This window comes from Epinephelus fuscoguttatus, linkage group LG3 (assembly GCF_011397635.1).
Source record: "Epinephelus fuscoguttatus linkage group LG3, E.fuscoguttatus.final_Chr_v1".
Lineage (NCBI taxonomy): Eukaryota > Metazoa > Chordata > Actinopteri > Perciformes > Serranidae > Epinephelus > Epinephelus fuscoguttatus.
Window position 1 is genome coordinate 15266288 of NC_064754.1, and position 18769 is coordinate 15285056.

General features: G+C 42.8%; 1 protein-coding gene across 4 annotated transcripts in view; it reads left to right on the forward strand.

Moving 5' to 3' along the window:
- Window positions 1-18769, forward strand: part of sh3pxd2aa (SH3 and PX domains 2Aa) — a 148289-nt gene that overhangs the window by 63655 nt on the left and 65865 nt on the right. For all 4 annotated transcript variants that reach the window (XM_049567372.1, XM_049567380.1, XM_049567389.1 and 1 more), the window contains exon 6: window positions 11507-11532. In XM_049567372.1, the coding sequence (XP_049423329.1) occupies window positions 11507-11532 (26 nt within the window). The remainder of the gene's footprint in view (window positions 1-11506; window positions 11533-18769) is intronic.

Genomic DNA, 18769 nt, shown 5'->3' on the forward strand with positions numbered 1-18769 from the left:
TTGCTTTCTGATGTCCTGCAGAAGCAAAAACTACAAAAACATGGATATTTCTCTCCTGCAGTACAAAAGGCTGATATCAAAGGACTGACTTCATCATAACAGCTTCATGACATTTTTATGTGTCAAAACGCAGACATTGTGTGCACACATTTACCCAGTTGGAGACATTTTTTAGGCGCTTTCATACACATGGGAACCGCCCAGTTCTTCTTTTTAGTGTTATACCCTCTGGTTCAGTGGTTCCCAACCTGTGGTTTCAGGCCCCCGCAAGGAGACGTGGGTGAATCTGAGGGGTGAAGACATGATTGTTGGGGTAGAGTTTAAGAAGAATGTTCTGCTATGTTTATTTTTCCGATTTTTTTTTCCTAATCTTAGCGTCTTTCTTAGAAAATACTGTGTAGTTTTATTTCTCCATATCACTCTCTCTGAAATGATTGAAATAAAACGTTTGTCTGTTCTGTTTAAGTCCTTCCTTTAACATATTTGCTAGTTAAGAACATTTTAAGGCTCACTTTCCAAGCCTCTCCGTGTGTGACATCGACGCCAAAAGCACCCTTAACTGTGTTTATGAGACACACAAAGCTTCCAGCTAACTCCATTGCAACCCCATCTGCAGCAATACATGATGCTTAGAGCAACTGACGTAGTATAAAGAGTGAAAAAGTCTGCGCAGGGTGAGAGGGAGGGGAGGTAAATGGGTCAAACAAAACAAGACTTTCACTCAGGAGAGTTTGTGTCCCATGTGAAACCAAAAGTTAGTGTTTTTTTTTTTTTAAGGTAACGTTGTGTCATTTATGTACCAACGTCCCGAGTCAAACCAAAAGTCACCATTGTTTGAATGTAACGTTTAGTAATTTACAGACAGTTGTTGCGCACTGACGTCAGTCAAGTGATGCATTTAGGGTGATGTTCTTATTTTAACCCAGAACATGATTTCTTTTCTAAACCTAACCAACCTTTTATTTTGTCTAACTGCAACTGTTTCACACATTAACCAGGTGTTACATTGTGTTTAAGCTGTGCATTGCATAGATACACTAAAGAGAGTCCTGTGCATCACTATTACGCCTCTTCCACCAAATTAGCCCTGATTCTTGACCCGGTTCTTCTCAGGATCCTTGGAAACATGGTTCTAACAAGGGAACCAGCCTGCCTTTCTAGAAGTTTTGTGTGGAACCATCATAATCAAGGATGTGTCATCAGTGGAGGGTGTTGCAGAGTGCACACAAGAAATAACAGTAGTAGTGAATCGGCGCTGATTACACTGATTATCTGCAAACTTTAGTTGTTATTAGAGATATTTGTTTTTACCCAAAAACCAAGCATGAACCAATTGTTACTAAGACCACTGCTCAAGCTTTTTTCCAGTGATTTCTTCTTTGACTCATCCATCCTCTCTTTCCAGCCTGTAGAATATGACACAACCACTGATGTTATCACAGTTCACACTTCAGGTCAAGGAAAACCTGCAATTTTTGGTTCCAGGAGAGAACCAACTTTTGTGGTTCTGAACCAGTTTATATTTGGTCGTTCAAAATTAGGTGCGGGTATTAGAACAGAACTGGTTCCATGTTGGTGTTAAAGGGGTTTGTGAGATGGCTAGGGTCATGATATGAGAAGAGGTTGAAACAGACCTTAATAACACTTCTGATTTACTGTATGGAGAGACAGACTGGTGCGTCAGAAATGATCTGCTTCATCCTTCCGACTGTAGTCTAGAATCAGAGGGGAGACTCCTTTACTGCTCCATGGGTTTGGTGCCTTACTTAAGGGCACCTTGGCAGTGCCCAGAAGGTGAGCTTGCACCTCTCCAGCCACCAGTCCACACTCTGTACTTTGTGCATGCAGGACGTGAACCAGCGATCCTTGGCTTCCAAGCCAAGTACCCACGGACTGAGCTACTGCCGCCATTATAGCTAATGTCAGGGCTATAACCCCTGTGTCCCTGTATCCAGGTGGTGGGGGTGAACACACCTCAGGAACTCTGCTTGGCTCCACACCTCAAACCGAACATTCACTGTTATATTCATGGCTAACCTGACTCATCAACCTGACGCACGCCTGCCTGTCCTTAACATAGACGTGCCCTGTCTCACTCCCATCACACCTCGGGGTGCTCTTAATGAGGCTGCAATACTCAGCTGCATCCTTTGGACCGAGACCAAGCTGTGCCCAGGTGACCAGTGTGATGTGTTGTTAAAGGATGAACTTGAAAATGTGATGCACTGCATTTGCATCAGACTAATGACAAAAAGTAAGAAATCACAGGTTTCCATCAAGCTACATTATCTCCCTTTCTACTCTCTGGTAACTCTCCACATGGTGGCGCACTTCACAATACAAACAGCTGTAAATGGAGTTCTCTGCACCCCTCAGCTGCTGTATCCAGTTCAGCCTCTGGTCTAATCTGTTGTCCACTCAGAAACCTCCCCAGGGTTTCCCCTCCTCTATAAATGTATCCACTGTCTGACCAGCTTCTCAAGCATTTCTCTGAGTCTTTTTCTGTCTTTCTCTCTCTATTTATGTCCATTTTGGCGCCCCGCTCTTCCTGTGTGAGATCTATTTCCACTGGATGGAATTTCTCTCCAAAACTAGACTCCCCTTTCCCTTTTTGTGAGACATGATTTTCTTCCTGTCTTAGTTAGTATTTTTTCTCTCCAACATCTTGCATTTTTATCGAGTCAATTTGCATGGGACGTGGGCCGTGATTTGTTTTATCTGTCTGGGCCGTGGTATAGCAATCATATAACTATCAGCCTAAATGGCATTATCTGTCCTCTACAGACCATAACAGTGACAAATTTCTCTATTAATATGCGCATACCGCATTTCAGCCATGATGAAAATATTGGCCACTGCCCCCATAGGCTACCGTAGTGCGAGACACGGGTGATGTTATCATCATTCATCATGCCCCCTCACAACCCTCCCCATGAATAACAATAGGAATTGACCTTGGCTTGTGCCTGGAGGAGAGAGATGCTGCAAGATTATCAGATTATTACTGGGATAAGTCATGAACTCTTGTGATTGGTCAGCTTTTGGGCTCTTTAAGGGGATCGCCTAAAGAGCGGGATTGTTCCTGGTGAGGGGGTGAAGACACGTTGGGTGTTTTTGGCCTAATTAGGAATAAGTCAGTGGTATTGTGTTTGTGTTACTGAGTGAGGGGGAGTATTGTGACATAACTGTGTCCAGCTCAGTTACTGATATTGACTAGAAGCTTATATTTAAAGAGAGAATATGTACCTTTTGAAAGAAGAAATAACATTCTTCCTCTTCCTCCACAAGCACTAAAACACACCCCTGGACCAATCTGTAGTTTGAGCATCAGCCCGACAGCCAGGTCGAGAAATAGGCGATGTCATGAAAAACAAAAGGCACTGACTCCTAAGTTTGTTGTATACATGCTCATTCATGAGTAAACAGTAGAAAATCCCTTGACTAAGACCTCTAGTCAGCTGACCACTGAGCTGACCTGGCTGACCCTAATGAACACCACATGGCCTACCTCACCAGGCTCTCTCACATCTGTGTTTGGTTGACAAGCAATGTCTAGAGGTTGAAGTTCTGGAACTGATAAGAAGTGCATGAAAGCGCTCCTGCTTCATGGAGACGTAGTCAGTAAATAGGCGAGAAATAGGCAATACAGTAACAGAGTCTTGGTTTATATTTGTGCAGCACTACCTAGTTTTAACGTTTAACAGAGTTTGGACGGAGTTTGCTCAGAGGGAGAGAAGAATGGCTCCCTCAATCTGCTTCTGTACTCTTAGTGTCCGTGAAGGCAGCTGGCTACATACAGTGTTGTGGCGAAAAGTCTGGCTAAGCTAGACTAGCAGTGAGCATACAAAAATGAGGAATTGCGATCTGTGTTAGAATAATATTGTAATCCAAAAGTAAAATATAAACCAGGTGTCTTCTTGAATAATATCTTTTTACCTTTGTTCAAGGTTTACATTTTATCACTGCCTTGTGGCACTGTTACATTATATACTGTAGCTGTAGCCGTCTTGCTACCTCTGTGAGTTCTCCAGCACAGACGAACAGATTCAGCACTCTGTCTATATGCAATACTTTTATTGACTACTGCCCAACATGTGCCTATGACTGCCCGGCTCCTCCAGCACATGTCTCCCAGTCCATTCAAACTCAGACTGTGTCCTTCTCCTTTGTCTGGCTGCAGTCCTCTGAGGGCCAGCACACTACTGCATTAAAAAGGGAGAGATGTAATCAGAACAAACCAGCAGCAACTGTGTCAATCAACTCACCTGGTACTGCTCTCATGAGCCACCCCTCCACACCTCTCCCCTGCAGCTGACCACTAACCACACCCACCTCCACAACAGTGTATGTTGTTTTTACTGCAGTCCACACAGACTAAAATGTATCTGTGTCCCATTGTAGATATGGATAGTTTGCAGCGACTGCACGTGCACATATTTAATGAAGTAAAAAATCTATCAACTGCACACTTCTGTGTCAGGTATATCAGGGCCTTGACGCTCCTCAAAAGGGGAGGAAAACTGTGTGTATTTATTTGTTCAAAAATATTCCTCAGCTGCCAATATTTTTGTATATCTGCAACCTCCGCATGTCTCTGTGTGTACAATAAGTGTGTCCGCACTGTGTGTACAGGAGAGTGTTGAGGTTAATTGATTCCTTGAACCCCATCTGGAGTGCTAATGCCCACAGTGAGCTTTAGCCTTGTCACGGCCATACGGGCTAGAAGACAGGGGACGGCTGAGGGTAATTTGGGGCTCTTGTGGGACTTAGTAGGTGGGAGGGTTAGGGCTGAAGTCCGGATTTGGCGACGCTGAGGGATGAAATGGGGTGTGTTGTTCAGGGACGAGGCGAAGGAGGGAGAGGGAGGAAGGGAGAGAAAAGAGCTAAGGCGATAATCTCGGGAAGTGTTTATTTACTGGTCTTGAAGGCTAGCCTAGCGGGGGGCCATTAAGAGCCAATAACTTGCAGCCATATATGCTAATACTTGTAAACACATTGATCAGCCTTTTATCTGCCAACACACTCATATGCGCTTAATGAGTAAATCCATTTCCTTCATGGAACAGTTTTTAAGTTGATTTACAATTTTAAACCACTGAAAGTTTCTATAAAGATTGTAGCTGGAGTTTGTTGTTGTTCACAAACAAATCTAACCATAATAACACTGCCAGACTTGCAAGGAACTGTCATGGGATCCAAACACTCAAGACTACTCAAACCCCACTGGCCCAGAGCGATCGGGAAGAGAAAGTGAAATATTTTTATCATTATGTCCTGCTGTTAAATACAGTATTTTGGACTTGTTTGGGTTTTCTTTGAGCAACAAAATTCTAATCAAAATTAAGTTTTCCCACTTCTCCAAGCTGATCGAAGCAATTTTAGCATGCAATAGGGATTGAGTCATACAGTATTTGCAAAACACAAATGGCACTTTCATGCATTTATTTCTGTGTCTCTGGATAAAACCTGAACTATGAAAGCTATTATGTGATCATAGCTGGTGATTTTCTTTCATTCACCCTTAAAAGCCAACATAATCCTCGCTCAGATACACTCCCATGTGCTGTAGATACCAGATGAGAAATAGATGATGTCATGAAAAACAAAAGGCAAAAGAACTGCCATTCATGAGCAAACAGTTGACTAACATCACCGTAGTCAGCTGACCGCTGAGCTGACCTCCCTGACCCTAATGTACACCACATGGTCCGCCTCACCCTACTCTCCCACATCTGTTCTTGCTTGACAGTCAATGTCTAGAGGTTGAAGCACTGGAACTGATAAGACGTGCATGCAGGCACTCCTGCTTCATGGAGCTGTGGTCAGAGAATACACTGTGACGAAATGTCAGTGTGTGTTGAAAAGTGTGACGAAGTGTGTGTGTGTGTGTTTTCAACAGGCCCATCTGTTGATGTTTTTGTTCAGGATATACATACCTGTCTTTACTATGTCTGACAGATTTATACACACGCTAACATGGACGTCATTTGGTTGCTTAGCATGGACTTTAGACTGAGTGTCACTAAGACATTTAGATGGCTGTCATATCAGTGACCAGGGCCTAGATCCGAGTACAACAAGTGTGAACGCCAACTGTACCAAAACACAAAAGTGGACTGCTATTAACGGGACTACAAGGAGTTTTCAACAGTCTTAATTAACGAGTCTTAACTCTGCCAGTCTCATGCTCTTGTTTCACTTTTATTAATGCAATGGCTTTGCCCCTCCTATATAATAGATTCCCTATCACCTTAAATCCCTGAGATCCTCTGCAGCTGCTCTTTTCCTAATGTCACTATAAAAACCTTTGGGAATGCTTCTTTTAGCTACTACGCCCCCCAAAATATGGACCCCTTGTATCAGATATGAAATATCTTGATTGCACCATAAATTGTTTTTTTAAACTTAATTTCTAAAACGGGAGGAAAGGTGTGTGAATGTTAGTCGCATCACAGCAGATTCTTCTGGGCTCACATTTGGATCGTGCTAATGTGAGCATGTTAAATATCTCACCTCACCACTAGCAAATCACTTCAAGACTGTGAAATTCTCTCTGCTCTTCAAGCTGGAAGTGTACTTAAAATTGTAAAATCCAGCTTCTTTGCAAAAACAAACTGTCACTAGAGTCAGCAGCGTTTTTCTACAGGCTGTAAAATATGGCCTTGAGATTCCACCTAGCCACATAAAACACCCTTTTCTCCACCACCGCAGTATGTATTCTTCACGTCGCCTTTCACCCCTCGCTTCCTCCTCCCCGTACCTCGAGGAGACGCAGGAAAGAGAGCTGGCAGCCGGAGCTGGTTGCTCAGCCCCTCGAGGGAAGCGTTTGATTTCAGCCTCAGGGACTCAGGTCACTGGATGGAGTCTGGACCTTGTGTTTCTGCACTCCCTCCTCATCCTCCCACCCTCTCTCTACATGTTGCCCTCTCCTGCCCCTCCTTTGTGCCCTAATGCTTTGCAGATGCCTCCAAACCCATACCTCTGAAAATAAAGCCAAAAATAGTCAGCTGCACTCCCGCTGGCAAGTCCTAATGTGATGTTAAATGTTACTTGCTTAGCTAACAAGCTAAACATCTTTCTTCTGTTTTGCTTTGTTGCAGAATTAATGTCCCTTCTTACTCAAAACTAGGTTAATGCTGCTGCTAATGAGCCGCTAGCTAGTTGTTAGCATGGCGAATGTGGCTGTGTGTTGAGTATTGTTTGCCTCCTGAGCGGTTCCAGTGGGATAATGCTTGGATGTCATGCAGGCATGTTCTTCTAAAGCCCTTTGTGAATGCTTAATGCTACACGTGATACAAGCTAACCTTTACTTTGACCTGCTTTCCATAACAACAGCAAAAGCACATGCTATCGATCCAATCAGCAGTGTAAGGATTAACAAAAGGCTTCAACAGCTCTATCTTCTGCGACTACATCTGATCATTTATCTACAACAATTAACCCTCGCAGATTTAAATACGGGGCAGATTCAGTTTAGACACTCACTCGGAGGCTGAGTGATTTGTATAGACATCTCCAGTTGGACCAGAAACTGCTTACGCCTCTGCCTTTCTCTTGATTGGGACTTGTTTATAGAGCTTCGAGGTCGTATTTGCCTTTCAAACCATGCACAGCAGGAATAGCTTAACAGGCTCCCTGGGAGTTTGCTATAGCAAAGTACTTTTCATGCTGCTGCTGTTCTCCACCAAACAAAACTCATTCATTGGCCCCTGTCCTCACCTCCTTGATAAGTTACAACCAGCCATTTCCAGGTCCCACGCCTGCACCTATTGTATTGTCACTCCATGTAGATCATTTACCATTCGCTTGTTCAATTAACCCAGCAGGCATCCAGCATGCATATAAAAACTACCTCTGCAGTTCGGCTGATGGAGAGGAAATCCTTTTACACATTGGGTCACTTGTACTTTGGTCATGTATACATAAACTATTAGCAGGCTTTTTTCTTTATTCAAACCACATGTGTACCATTTCTGTACTGCTGAAAAAACAACATAAATAGCAGCGTGAAAAATGTTGAATTATTTCATGACTGTTTGGTCTTCCATCCCTGTATTAGCCACCCAATTGCAAGAAAAAAAAATGTGGCATTGTAGATTTCTGCAAACCATGGATACATTTGCACGTTATTATGTAGTTAATATGTTAAAACTTTACATTTCAACAACACTTTGGTTAAGATGTGGTTAAGTTTAGGTGCAAAAAACACTTGGTAATGGTTAGGAAAAGATCATGTTTTGGCTTAAAATACGCACCTTTGGTAGGACAATCCTGGCTGGAATCATAGTGATGTCTTGGTACTATCCCTGTTGATGAGTCGCTATAAAACACCCACGTTTGGAGCCTAAAAAGCTAGCGGAAACACAGCCGTGACTTGCTAAAATACAACTAGTTTTGTTGTTTCTTGGTGTCAAAATGGTCTGCAGGTGACACACTATTCACCATCACCTCCAAAATGACAAAGTAAGCTCATTTATTACGTCACGAAAGAAACATTGATATAATATGTATGAAACGCACAAATGTAACATATTTATGGTTTGCAGAAACATACCAACATTTCCTAGTGTTAGTAAACCAGACAGGCATTCAGATTTATAAAGGGGTAAACAGCACTAGCTGTTGTTAGGGCTGTTAATGTTGGCCTCTTGCGCAGATGACCTGAATCCCTGCTTCTCTGTTAAGTCCTACAAGAGTGGACAAGAGCAAGTGTATACTAGTATTTTATGTTGGGAAATGAAATTAATGGCCAAGAGCAGTGAAAGTAATAGGATGTTTTCCATTAAGGTGAGCTTCTGTGGCTGAGGAATTTCCTGTGTTTTATTCCACCATTAGACCATCAATTTCTAAAAAAAGAAGTGTTTGTTTTGTGACATGAAAGTAAGACTTAAAGCTCATTTATACTCCCTTTGTTTATGGAAACAGATATGTCAATTTCAAGTGTTGTATCCGTCTTGAAGTTGACTTAGATACAGAGTCAAAAGTTTCTGACAACAACAAACATGGCGACGAAGGAGAAGGTTGTAATAATGTACCTTTTGACAGACGCAGCATTGTAGATGGTGGTCTGTGAGGTGTTTAAATACATTGTGACATGTGGGCATGAATTGTTTTACCTATATTGCCAATTCGTCCCATCACGCCATTATTGAAATGCTTCCTTTGTGTTTTACAGTCTTGTCATGTTTAAACTAGGCTACATTTCCCCAACTATTTTTGGTGGTACCACTCCATTTCGTCTGTGTCTGTAAGCTTTTAAAAAGCGTGCACAAATATGAACAACATGAATGCAGAAAATGGACAAAAGGCTCTGTTTTCTCTGTGTATGTCTCTAACATAGACCGTAAATGAGCCCTTACTGGAATGAATTCAAAGGTAGTACCTAATTTTAGGCCTTGGCTCACCAAATTTTTGCTAATGACTTTGATAGAGACAGCTAAAAATTGAGAGTGGACAAGAGAAGAGTCCTTGGCAAATGGAAATGTGAACACAGCACTTCACATTCCCTGGATATGTAAAACATTCCTTTGTGCCCCAACAGAGGATATCAGCATCTTTAATGCCACTGCGGCAAGCCCAGAGCGAAAAGGGCAAACATCCTGGCAAACAACCCTGCCAACTCTGAGGCTTGGTCTGTCCACAACATACTTTCCACTGAGACACATCCAGACACTCTGCAGTACAACTCATTGAAAGTTTTTGGCCATTGACTTGAATACTATCCATTCCCCTGGTATTAGAGGTCATGTGTCCAGCATGGCTTGAGATGGATGGGGTGAGGTTAGGGGTTAAGTCCCGCTCCCTCTGCGTCCCACTTTGGTGACAATGAAGCATATTCTGGTTGCTAGCACGCAGTGATCATGGTGGAGATGTCGGTATAAAGGCTTTATTCATCTGCTGTGGCCAGTCACAAAGAGACGGACACATCAGATCACAGGGGAATGGATTGACGGGTAGAGAAAAAGACAGCGAGGACGAGCACAGTGACACTCAAGAATCCGGAGCCGTTGTATCTGAAATGAGACATGGTTGCTGCTCATGCGTGTGTGCTGCCTGCCCTTAAGCTGTCTTCTTGTAGAGCACTTGTGTCAGGATGTCTCTTTATTAGCCTCAATGCGGTCGCAGCAAGAGCCAGGAGGAGGTTTTCATTAACCTCATACAGTGAGAGGGCACTACCTTGACTGCTGGCTACGCTGCCCTGAACACTATCTGCTCTCCTGGCACTGCAATATAAACTTCCAGACCTATTTGCTCCACATCATATCTGGCAAAATAAGAGGTCCCTCATTAATGAAATGGGCTGTTTCACAAGGGTCAGCGAGGTCAACTGTCCCAAGGAACGATGCTCCTGCAGTACACCTGTGATCGATTACACACATTGCCTGTTGGTGGGCAGATGCTCACTGACTTAGCATCGACACCAATATGTGTACATACACCTACTCGCCTCACACACATCCCTCTGTTACACTGAGATGTACCGACAGCCATTATCTGCAATCTGGTGCTCCTCTTGAAATGAGAGTCATGTTGTTATTAGTCATCCACAAAACACTTCACCTTCTGGTCTCTATATCCCTTGTTGCTGTCTGGGGGTTGATATTGCTGCCTATATGGTGGTTATTTTTAAATGACAGAGGGTATGGAGAGAAGGTTCTAGTGGGATTCAGCTCTTCACTACAGCATCGTGCTTTGGTTTTATTGTGCTGCCTGTGTCTCATTTTCATCTGTACTGCGGCAGGATGACGTGGCTGAATTTGAGGTTAGATGAGGGTTTTGATTAGGCCTCGGGAAAGGACACATTGATTTTTAGTAGCATTAGAGAAAGAGGGCCGGAGGAAGGCAGAGAGGGAGGGAGACTTGGGTGTGACGATGGACAGATTGTCAGGTCTGCGTTTTTATAAATAGCGCAGGCTGTCTTCACCCGATCTCTCCTGCTTTCTATCTTTTTTAACTCAATTGCCACACCGCCAGAGTCCGAAAGTTGCTATAGACAAGGGCAGAAGCAGACAAGCTCAGCACAGCAAACCTCACACACTGCTCTGTGTCACCCCCCCATCTATAGCTTAGCCTTGTGGCATAATCCCATTAGAATCCATTAAGCAACTGATCCTCCTTCTTCTTAATGTGGGGAGAGGTCGCCTTCTTCTCTGACAGGGCAAGGAAGGGAGGGAGGAAGAGGAGTATAGGAAGAGGATGGTGGTGCCGCTTTGGAGTCACATGACTAATTTGTGTCTGTTGCGGGGAGTACGGGCAGCTGGCCAAAGTCATTCCTCCCTCCTCTCCATCCTTTACTCTCCGTCTCTCCCTCTCTCTCAAACACATGCGTTTCTTAGTGGTCTAAAGCCGATTGCATGCACGTTTTTTTTTTTCTTCCTTAGTGCAGTTGCCAGTTTTTGCCGTGTAGTAGTGTCACAATCCATATGCGGTGACCACATGCTTTGTTGTTGACTGAGCGGCATCTGCTGTCACTAACCATGTCCCTCCTGTGTTGTTTCTCCCTCAGGGACTATGGCTCCAAGCGCAAGTCGGGTAAGTCCCTTGTTTTTCTTCACTTTCCTCTCCAACAGCTAATTCACCCTCTTTTCTCTATCAACTTGTTGCTCCTAATAGAGCCGCTCCTTTAGATCCAAAGGATGTTATGCTGCATGACATATGACTCTTTAACCCTCTCTGCGACTTGTCTGTTATCCATGTGATATTAATGTGTGGTTTGTTTACTTGTCCCGCTGCGGGACGCTGACTTGCTGTCGACTTTGTTTTGGGGTGGGATCAAAAAGCTGTCAAGCCTTCTCCTCCTGGCCATAGATTTTCCTCGCAGTATAGGGTGGGGTTTCAGAATTGCCTGATGGTTCTTTGGGATGTCAAAACAGAGTCATTAGCCTATGTTTTCTTAAGAGAAAGTATTATACTCTGATGTGGCAGTTTGAAGGAGTGTTTGCTTCTGAGCCTTCAGCTGAAGTTCTAGGCGAAGCTTTTTGTATGACACATGTTTAGTATTCTTAATAATTCAATAGGGAAGATGGTTTTACAATAACAGAAATACATTTGAAGGTATGTGCTTGTAAGGGGCTTTGATTTCACCCTGGTCTGTGTGGTCTAATTTCCTGGGACTGAAGACCTGGCTGTAAATAGGGATGTCAACACACATGTTAGTATATCTGTTAATTTCGCAACTCTGTAGTTTATTGCACAGTGCACCAACCCTCTCTGGTGGGAGCATGCTAGGGGCACCACTCATTTGGCGATTGCAACATTGTGCCCACCCTCTGTTCTCCCAAGTCATCCTGATGAGTAAGTGTCTCAATTTTGAACCGCAAAACCCCTTTTAGCATTGTTAACTATTATCACTGTTAGCTCTGTCAGCGCTGTTGGCAGTGTCACCATGGCTAGTGGTGCTAACGTAGTTAACAATGCTAAAGGGGGTTTGAAGCTCAAAATAAAGACGCTTACTCACCAGTGGTTAGTGGAGGGGGGGCGGTGGCCACCGTGTTTCTCGAGCAATGCTGTCCTGCCACTGGGATGGTGTTACTAAATGTGTGGCGCCACTAGCTCGCTCTCACCCAATCCAGGTGGTGTGCAGTGCTGAGCGGCCAAGGCTAACATACAGCGGAGACCAGGGGAAGGCCAGTGGGCCAAATGTTTCCACATGTTAACACTATGGATGTATTAAAAGACCTCGATACAGCGTTGGAGGCAAGACCCTGTTTATTCCTCTGAAAGCTGCTCAGGATCAACTGCCGTGTATGAAATTTCCCAGGTGATCGGCGCTGTTTCCGCATCATTGGACCCATAGAGTGAACGCACTGGAGACTTCCACTGGCCAAGCCGGCTACTTTCGGTTTAGCCCTCTGCTAACTTGAAAGGGGATAAAATAATTTAGTCTTGTGGTTCTACTAGACTTTTCAAATGTTATCAGACCAGATGGATCCAGTCCAGATAGTGAAGCAAGTAATTTCGAAGGGGTCGTAAAGCTAATTATCCACTGATTTACAGATGTCTCTTTCCCGAGTTAGTCTATTGGAAAAAGTCTTTCTGGGCCCCATGGCATCATGTGATGGGGTTAGAAGTTGTAATTCCATTTTTTGGGAGTCAGGTTAACTGGCTAGCTGCCAGCAAAGCCAACAGAAAATAAAATCGACAGCAAGACATTTACATCACAAAACATCAAGATTTCACTACCTCTAAATAGATAGCGTTTGAAGTGCAATGCTAAAGCTCACTAAGTCACAGGAGTGCCAGCGTAAAAGAAAAGGCCTCATGTATTTGGGTCATTTTGCGTTTCTTTTTCTTTAAAAATGAACCGTGTCATTATAAGTTAATGGTTGTCGGGCTGTTGAAAGCAAAATTAACCGAAACTGACATCCATTATGTTAATACTTAAATTGGATGCTACACATACAATTCAGCATAATACAGAGTAAAAACATCCGACTATTGACAGGTCCCGAATCTGTTAAACTGTATCCCACATTTGAATTTTGTGGCACAGGCCAATAAAACCACTAAAAGACTATTCATCCACTCCTTCCTGTCAAGGATTTTTAGCCTCATTAGCCATCTTAGCAAACGTATGGCTCTTAGAGGGTATTAGCTGCAGTATAGCTGCTTAACAAAAGCATTGGTACATGTGAGTCACTAATATATGCATCTGGGAGCCCTGTGTGTTTATGGTTAGGTAGACTGAGGAAACTTAGGGAAATATCAGTCATACCTCTCATGAATTATTGAAGAGAAAATGCAGGAAATAGCTTGTGGTTAATGGAGAATATGGTTCTCTTGCTACAGATGCCCTCAAAGACTCCTTTGTCGTTATATTTAAGTAGCTTAAAGGTTGTGTTGGGGAATGGAAATATCTTGAGATAGCTTTTGGTTATGGGCAGAAGCACAGCAATGCAAAACCTAGTTTGTTTGATGTGGCCCCTTGATTTTTACCTCATTCATAGTAGTTTTAAGTAATGTGACTTCCTTCAAGTAAACAACTCTTGAAATTGATTGTGAGTTTATTTTTGGACTGAGAGCACAGGAACTGTTTCACCCTCCTGCAGGGAATCAGTTTGTCGTAGTCCCAGAGGGAGCTCACTACCAATTCAATTACATCCACATTCCTTAAAGTGATTTGATTTCTTGGAAGCTGATTGCTGCTGCAGATAAGCCAGCTGGCATTTTTTTTCTCTACTTCCCTTTAGTGTAGCGCATTATGCTTTGAAACAGGTGGTTTTCATACCTATTGTGTCAGCAAACCTAAATTTTTGGGATGTTGCCCAGTTGGATGCCACCCCACTTACCCAGTGATCTCTGCTCCACCTGAGGTAACAGATTGAGTCTGTGTGGCAAGAGGTTGGCTATTTTTAAACCCTTGGACAGTTACATAACATCTGCATTATTTCTATGAATGGAAACTGAAGGAACATTGTCTCTTAATGAAGGGAAGGTGTCACATTAATGAGGTGCCCTCGGCACATCATTTCTCCTATGGCTTATTCTTAAAATTGTTTTGTCAGCATTATGGAACAAATCTAATTTCCATACACCAAGTATGTCAGTATTGTTTTTTTACATGTATGGTATTATGTTTTTATATATAGGGGAGATTTCTTTTTACCTACCTATGTCATATTTTAAGGTAGACGACCTACATGTGTGTCTGCTATTACAAACCACTCATAGTTTTTCAATAGAGAAAACTATTTCTGAGGAATTAAACCAAAAATGAACGCTGTCTGATGCTACAAATAAAGCGCATGTCGGTCTTAATTGTAACAGAAGCTAAAAAATGGCAATAAGCAAATAGTTTTCATGGAAAATCAACAATATTTCAGTCAATTAACTGTTTATATGTTGATTTATACTAAGCATGGGATCAGATAACTTAATGATATTATTAAAACCTTACCGAATGTTGCAGTTGGAATATTCATGTCCTTCCTTGTGGACCCCTACACAGTTAGATAATCTAATTGATGGAAGTTGTAAAGACACCATACAACCCTAATCTGATTTAGAATATAAGTAATGACATCTGACAGATCATAGACTGCGTGCGTTTTGGGGAGGCCATGTGAAATTGTGCACTGACCCCTGATAAGTCAAAAATGGAGCAACATTTTACGTCACTAAGCTTTTGAGTTTATGCTACAGTCACACAGTCCATTTATATTTGCAAGTTTTGTTGACAAAAACAGACGTACAAGTCATATGTATTCAATATTATATAGATTCAAGTTAAGTCGGCGGCGGCAGGGTGGTACAGTGGATAGCATTGTCTGCTTACAGGAAAAGGGTTCCTGGTTCAAACCCATGGTGGAGGCTTCAAACCCCAGGGTGTGTGGAGTTTGCATGTTCCTGTGTCCGTACTCTAGCTTCCTCCCACAGTCCAAAGACGTGCAGGTTAATTGGTGACTCTAAATTGCCTGTAGGTGTAAATGTGAGTGTGAATGGTTGTCTGTCTCTATGTGTCAGCCCTGTGATAGTCTGGTGACCTGTCCAGGGTGTACCTGCCTCTCGCCCAATGTCAGCTGGGATAAACGCTAGCCCCTCTTTGACCTCTAACAGGATAAGTGGTTACAGAAAATGAATGAATGAATGAAAGTTTAGCAATCAAACTGTGCTCACAAATGTAGGCAGTTGCAAAACATGTCACATGTGAGCTGCTGTATGCATTCATGCTACACTATCTAATGGAGAACAGATCCACAACACACAAACACAACTTTACCTTCAAAAAAATCCCCCTGGATCTTGATTTTTATTCAGTTTGTGTCAACTAGTTTTCCAGCCACTGTTTTCTGCAGAGTGGATGCATCCTGCTGATATTTCTCAGAGATGTTTGCTACTACACTGGCCACATGCAGACGTGATTACATCATGATGACATTTACATAGCATGAGAAAATGTGCATGTTAGAATGGTAACGCATCACATTTAAGGTGACTCCCCTACTGTGTGTAGAGGTGGTGACATAAAGTGTGATACTCTCTGTGGCCATGTGCTAATGGAAAGATTACAGTGTTCCGTCGCTGTGTTTATGGTCTTTTCTTGCTGCTGCTCTCAGTGTAAATCCCTGAGATGCTTTTGATGGTTTCCAGCTAAAAGTTTTGAGTAACCATTACATCCCCTTTCAACACCACTGACAGTGTCTGCTCGTTGTGGTTGCTCCCGTTCATTTGCTGCCATATAAACGTAGCCGTTAGTGTATCATCCATCATCTTTTAGTTAAATCCTCTTTTTCCTTTCATCGTTTACTGTTGTGCAAACTATGTGTCCACTCCAGGACTTAAACGTCTTTTTTGCAAAAGGAGAAGCTGTTCAACATAATTACTGATCTGCACCAGGGGAACAACAGAATGGTCCTGTTCACATTTTAAAAAGCAAAAAACAAAAACAAAGCATGTCGACCAGCTGGGAACAGTGACAGTGACTTGTCGTAGTGAGGTTGCCAATTTTGGTACCATTGTGCTCATAAAGAGATCCATACCAAAACCTGTTCACCAACTGTATCTGGCCACCCACGTCATGGCTGGAGACATGGCAAAAAAGTGCTGGGCGAATGGATACGCTGCTGTTTGTCACAAAATATTTAACTCCCTCTAACACCACAAACATGTCGATTTTTAACGTATTAAACAAGTGAGATACATCATGTTAACTAGTGAGCCTTAGGGGTGCTAGTAGGGAAAGTTTTGAACATTAGACTGAGCCAAGCTAGCTGTTTCCCCCTGATTTCAGTCTTTATGCTAAGCTAGGCTGAACACACACGACTTTGATAAAGATCTGCTCATTAATCTGTAAGAAAGAAAGAGAGTATTCTTTTCAAAATGCCAAAATGTTGAACTGTTAATTTAAGTGTCTTTGGTGTTTTTTTTGATTTGGTCTGTTCAACCATGATGACTACTGCTGCTTTCATCATCCACCCTGCTGTTCTTCTGTTAATAAACAAATTTCTGTTGCATCACTTCCAGTGCACCAAAGCACGTTTCTGAGTATAATTGGGACAGCATATGTAAACAGGGTATTTGTTATTCACTACTGTTTAAAAGAGAAAAGCAAAGTGGAAAAGAAAAAAATGCCCTGTCTCTGGAAGCAGACAGACCCATTATAGCATAGCATTGGCCCGGCTCAGACCAGGGTCCGGCAACAACACAGCTGTGCTCCACTGACTCTAATTTAATCGTTTAAGATTTCCTTCATTTTCAGGCTGGTTTTCTGGATTTGGAGCTAAATGTTGTCGTGTATTAATGATACTCGTTACCTGGAGAGGTTGGAAAAAGATATACATTTCTTCCCTGTTCCGAAACCAAAATCAAACCCTGAAAAGTGTAGGGTTAGCTAGCTAGCTACTGAAGATATAGCCTACTGAATGTATACACATGCTGCTTTTGCTTTTTAATGATTATAACAGTGAAACAAAGACCGACCCTGCTGTACAGGAACCAGTGAAGAGAAGCAGGGACACTTTGCTGATATTCAACCAGCTGTGTGTCATCGCAGTGTGCGCAGATGAACGGTGTGTGACTTCCCCCTGAGGTCCCAGACAGAGGGCAAAGCCAAACACACTCATCTACACACACTGTGATGCCACACAGCTGGTTCAACATCAGTGAAGTTTCCCTTTATATTCATTGTCTTGTGTGGCGATCAGCAGTGATGTGGTGGTTCACTTTTACACTGTGATCTGTAGCCTATAGTTCGGCTTTAGCTTCTAACTATCTTTGTCTTTTTAACCTGTTGTTGCTGCTGAGTCAGTTTGACATCCTGGATATATCCTTCAAACACAGACTGTAGACCCCTCTGTCTGCTTCTCTCTGGAATCACTGTTTCATTTTTCCAAAAATATGATAATATTTCATCAGGGAGTGCAGTTAGTTACAGTGTGGGCTCCATGCTAACTGCGACAGCTTGACAGGCCATTGCAAAGGCGAAGGGTCACTTTAGGATTTAAAATACAGGCGTCAATAAAAGCATTGGGGGGCACAGATTCTAGAAATGATTTTTAATGACATCTTAGTTGTGATAGTGAGTTAGTTTAAATCGCTTCAGTTTTGGCGAAGGAAAATCCTATTGTCAATTATCCCCCTAGTCATCGTCATACAATCCAATCACTAGTTGGCACAAGCCTAGAGATTAACACCATGCAAGTCAATTTAGGAACCTTTGTCCTGTGTTTGTTGTGTAATAAAGACCAAATGCCATAAAAGTCATGATCTTGATATACCAAATTTTGATTTTAAGACAGCGTGACAGGGGTGAAGATATTTCTGAAAGTGTCATTGCAGCAGCTGAAATCATTTCAAATAATTCAAAATAATTTGGACTTTAAAATGTTTTTTTGGTGCCTGCCAGCAGAAACCAAACACTGATTTATCTCACCTCTAGTTAGCGTGACACAAAGATGTCAACTGTGTTTTTTTAAAAACATAGGGTCAGGTCCAATGAGTCTCAGGGGTCACAGCTCTGCACTACCCCCTTTTGCTCTGCCGAGTGCAGATGGAGCTCGTCCTCCTCCATGTGAGGGCCAGATTGAGAGGGAACGGAGGCCACGGGGGTTAAGACTGTCTGACAGGCGCTAGTTTGTTCACGTGGCACAATGGATATGATTTCAGGCTGACGTCGGAATGGCCACTTGTATTTACACGGAGCAGGGCTGTGTGTTAATGTGTGTGTGTGCCACTGTTTTTACAAGTGTAGGTTTAGTGGACAGGGGCAGTTTGTGTTTGTACATATCTGTTCAGCTGCCAGCGCTAATTAGGATCCTGCTTGTATTATCAC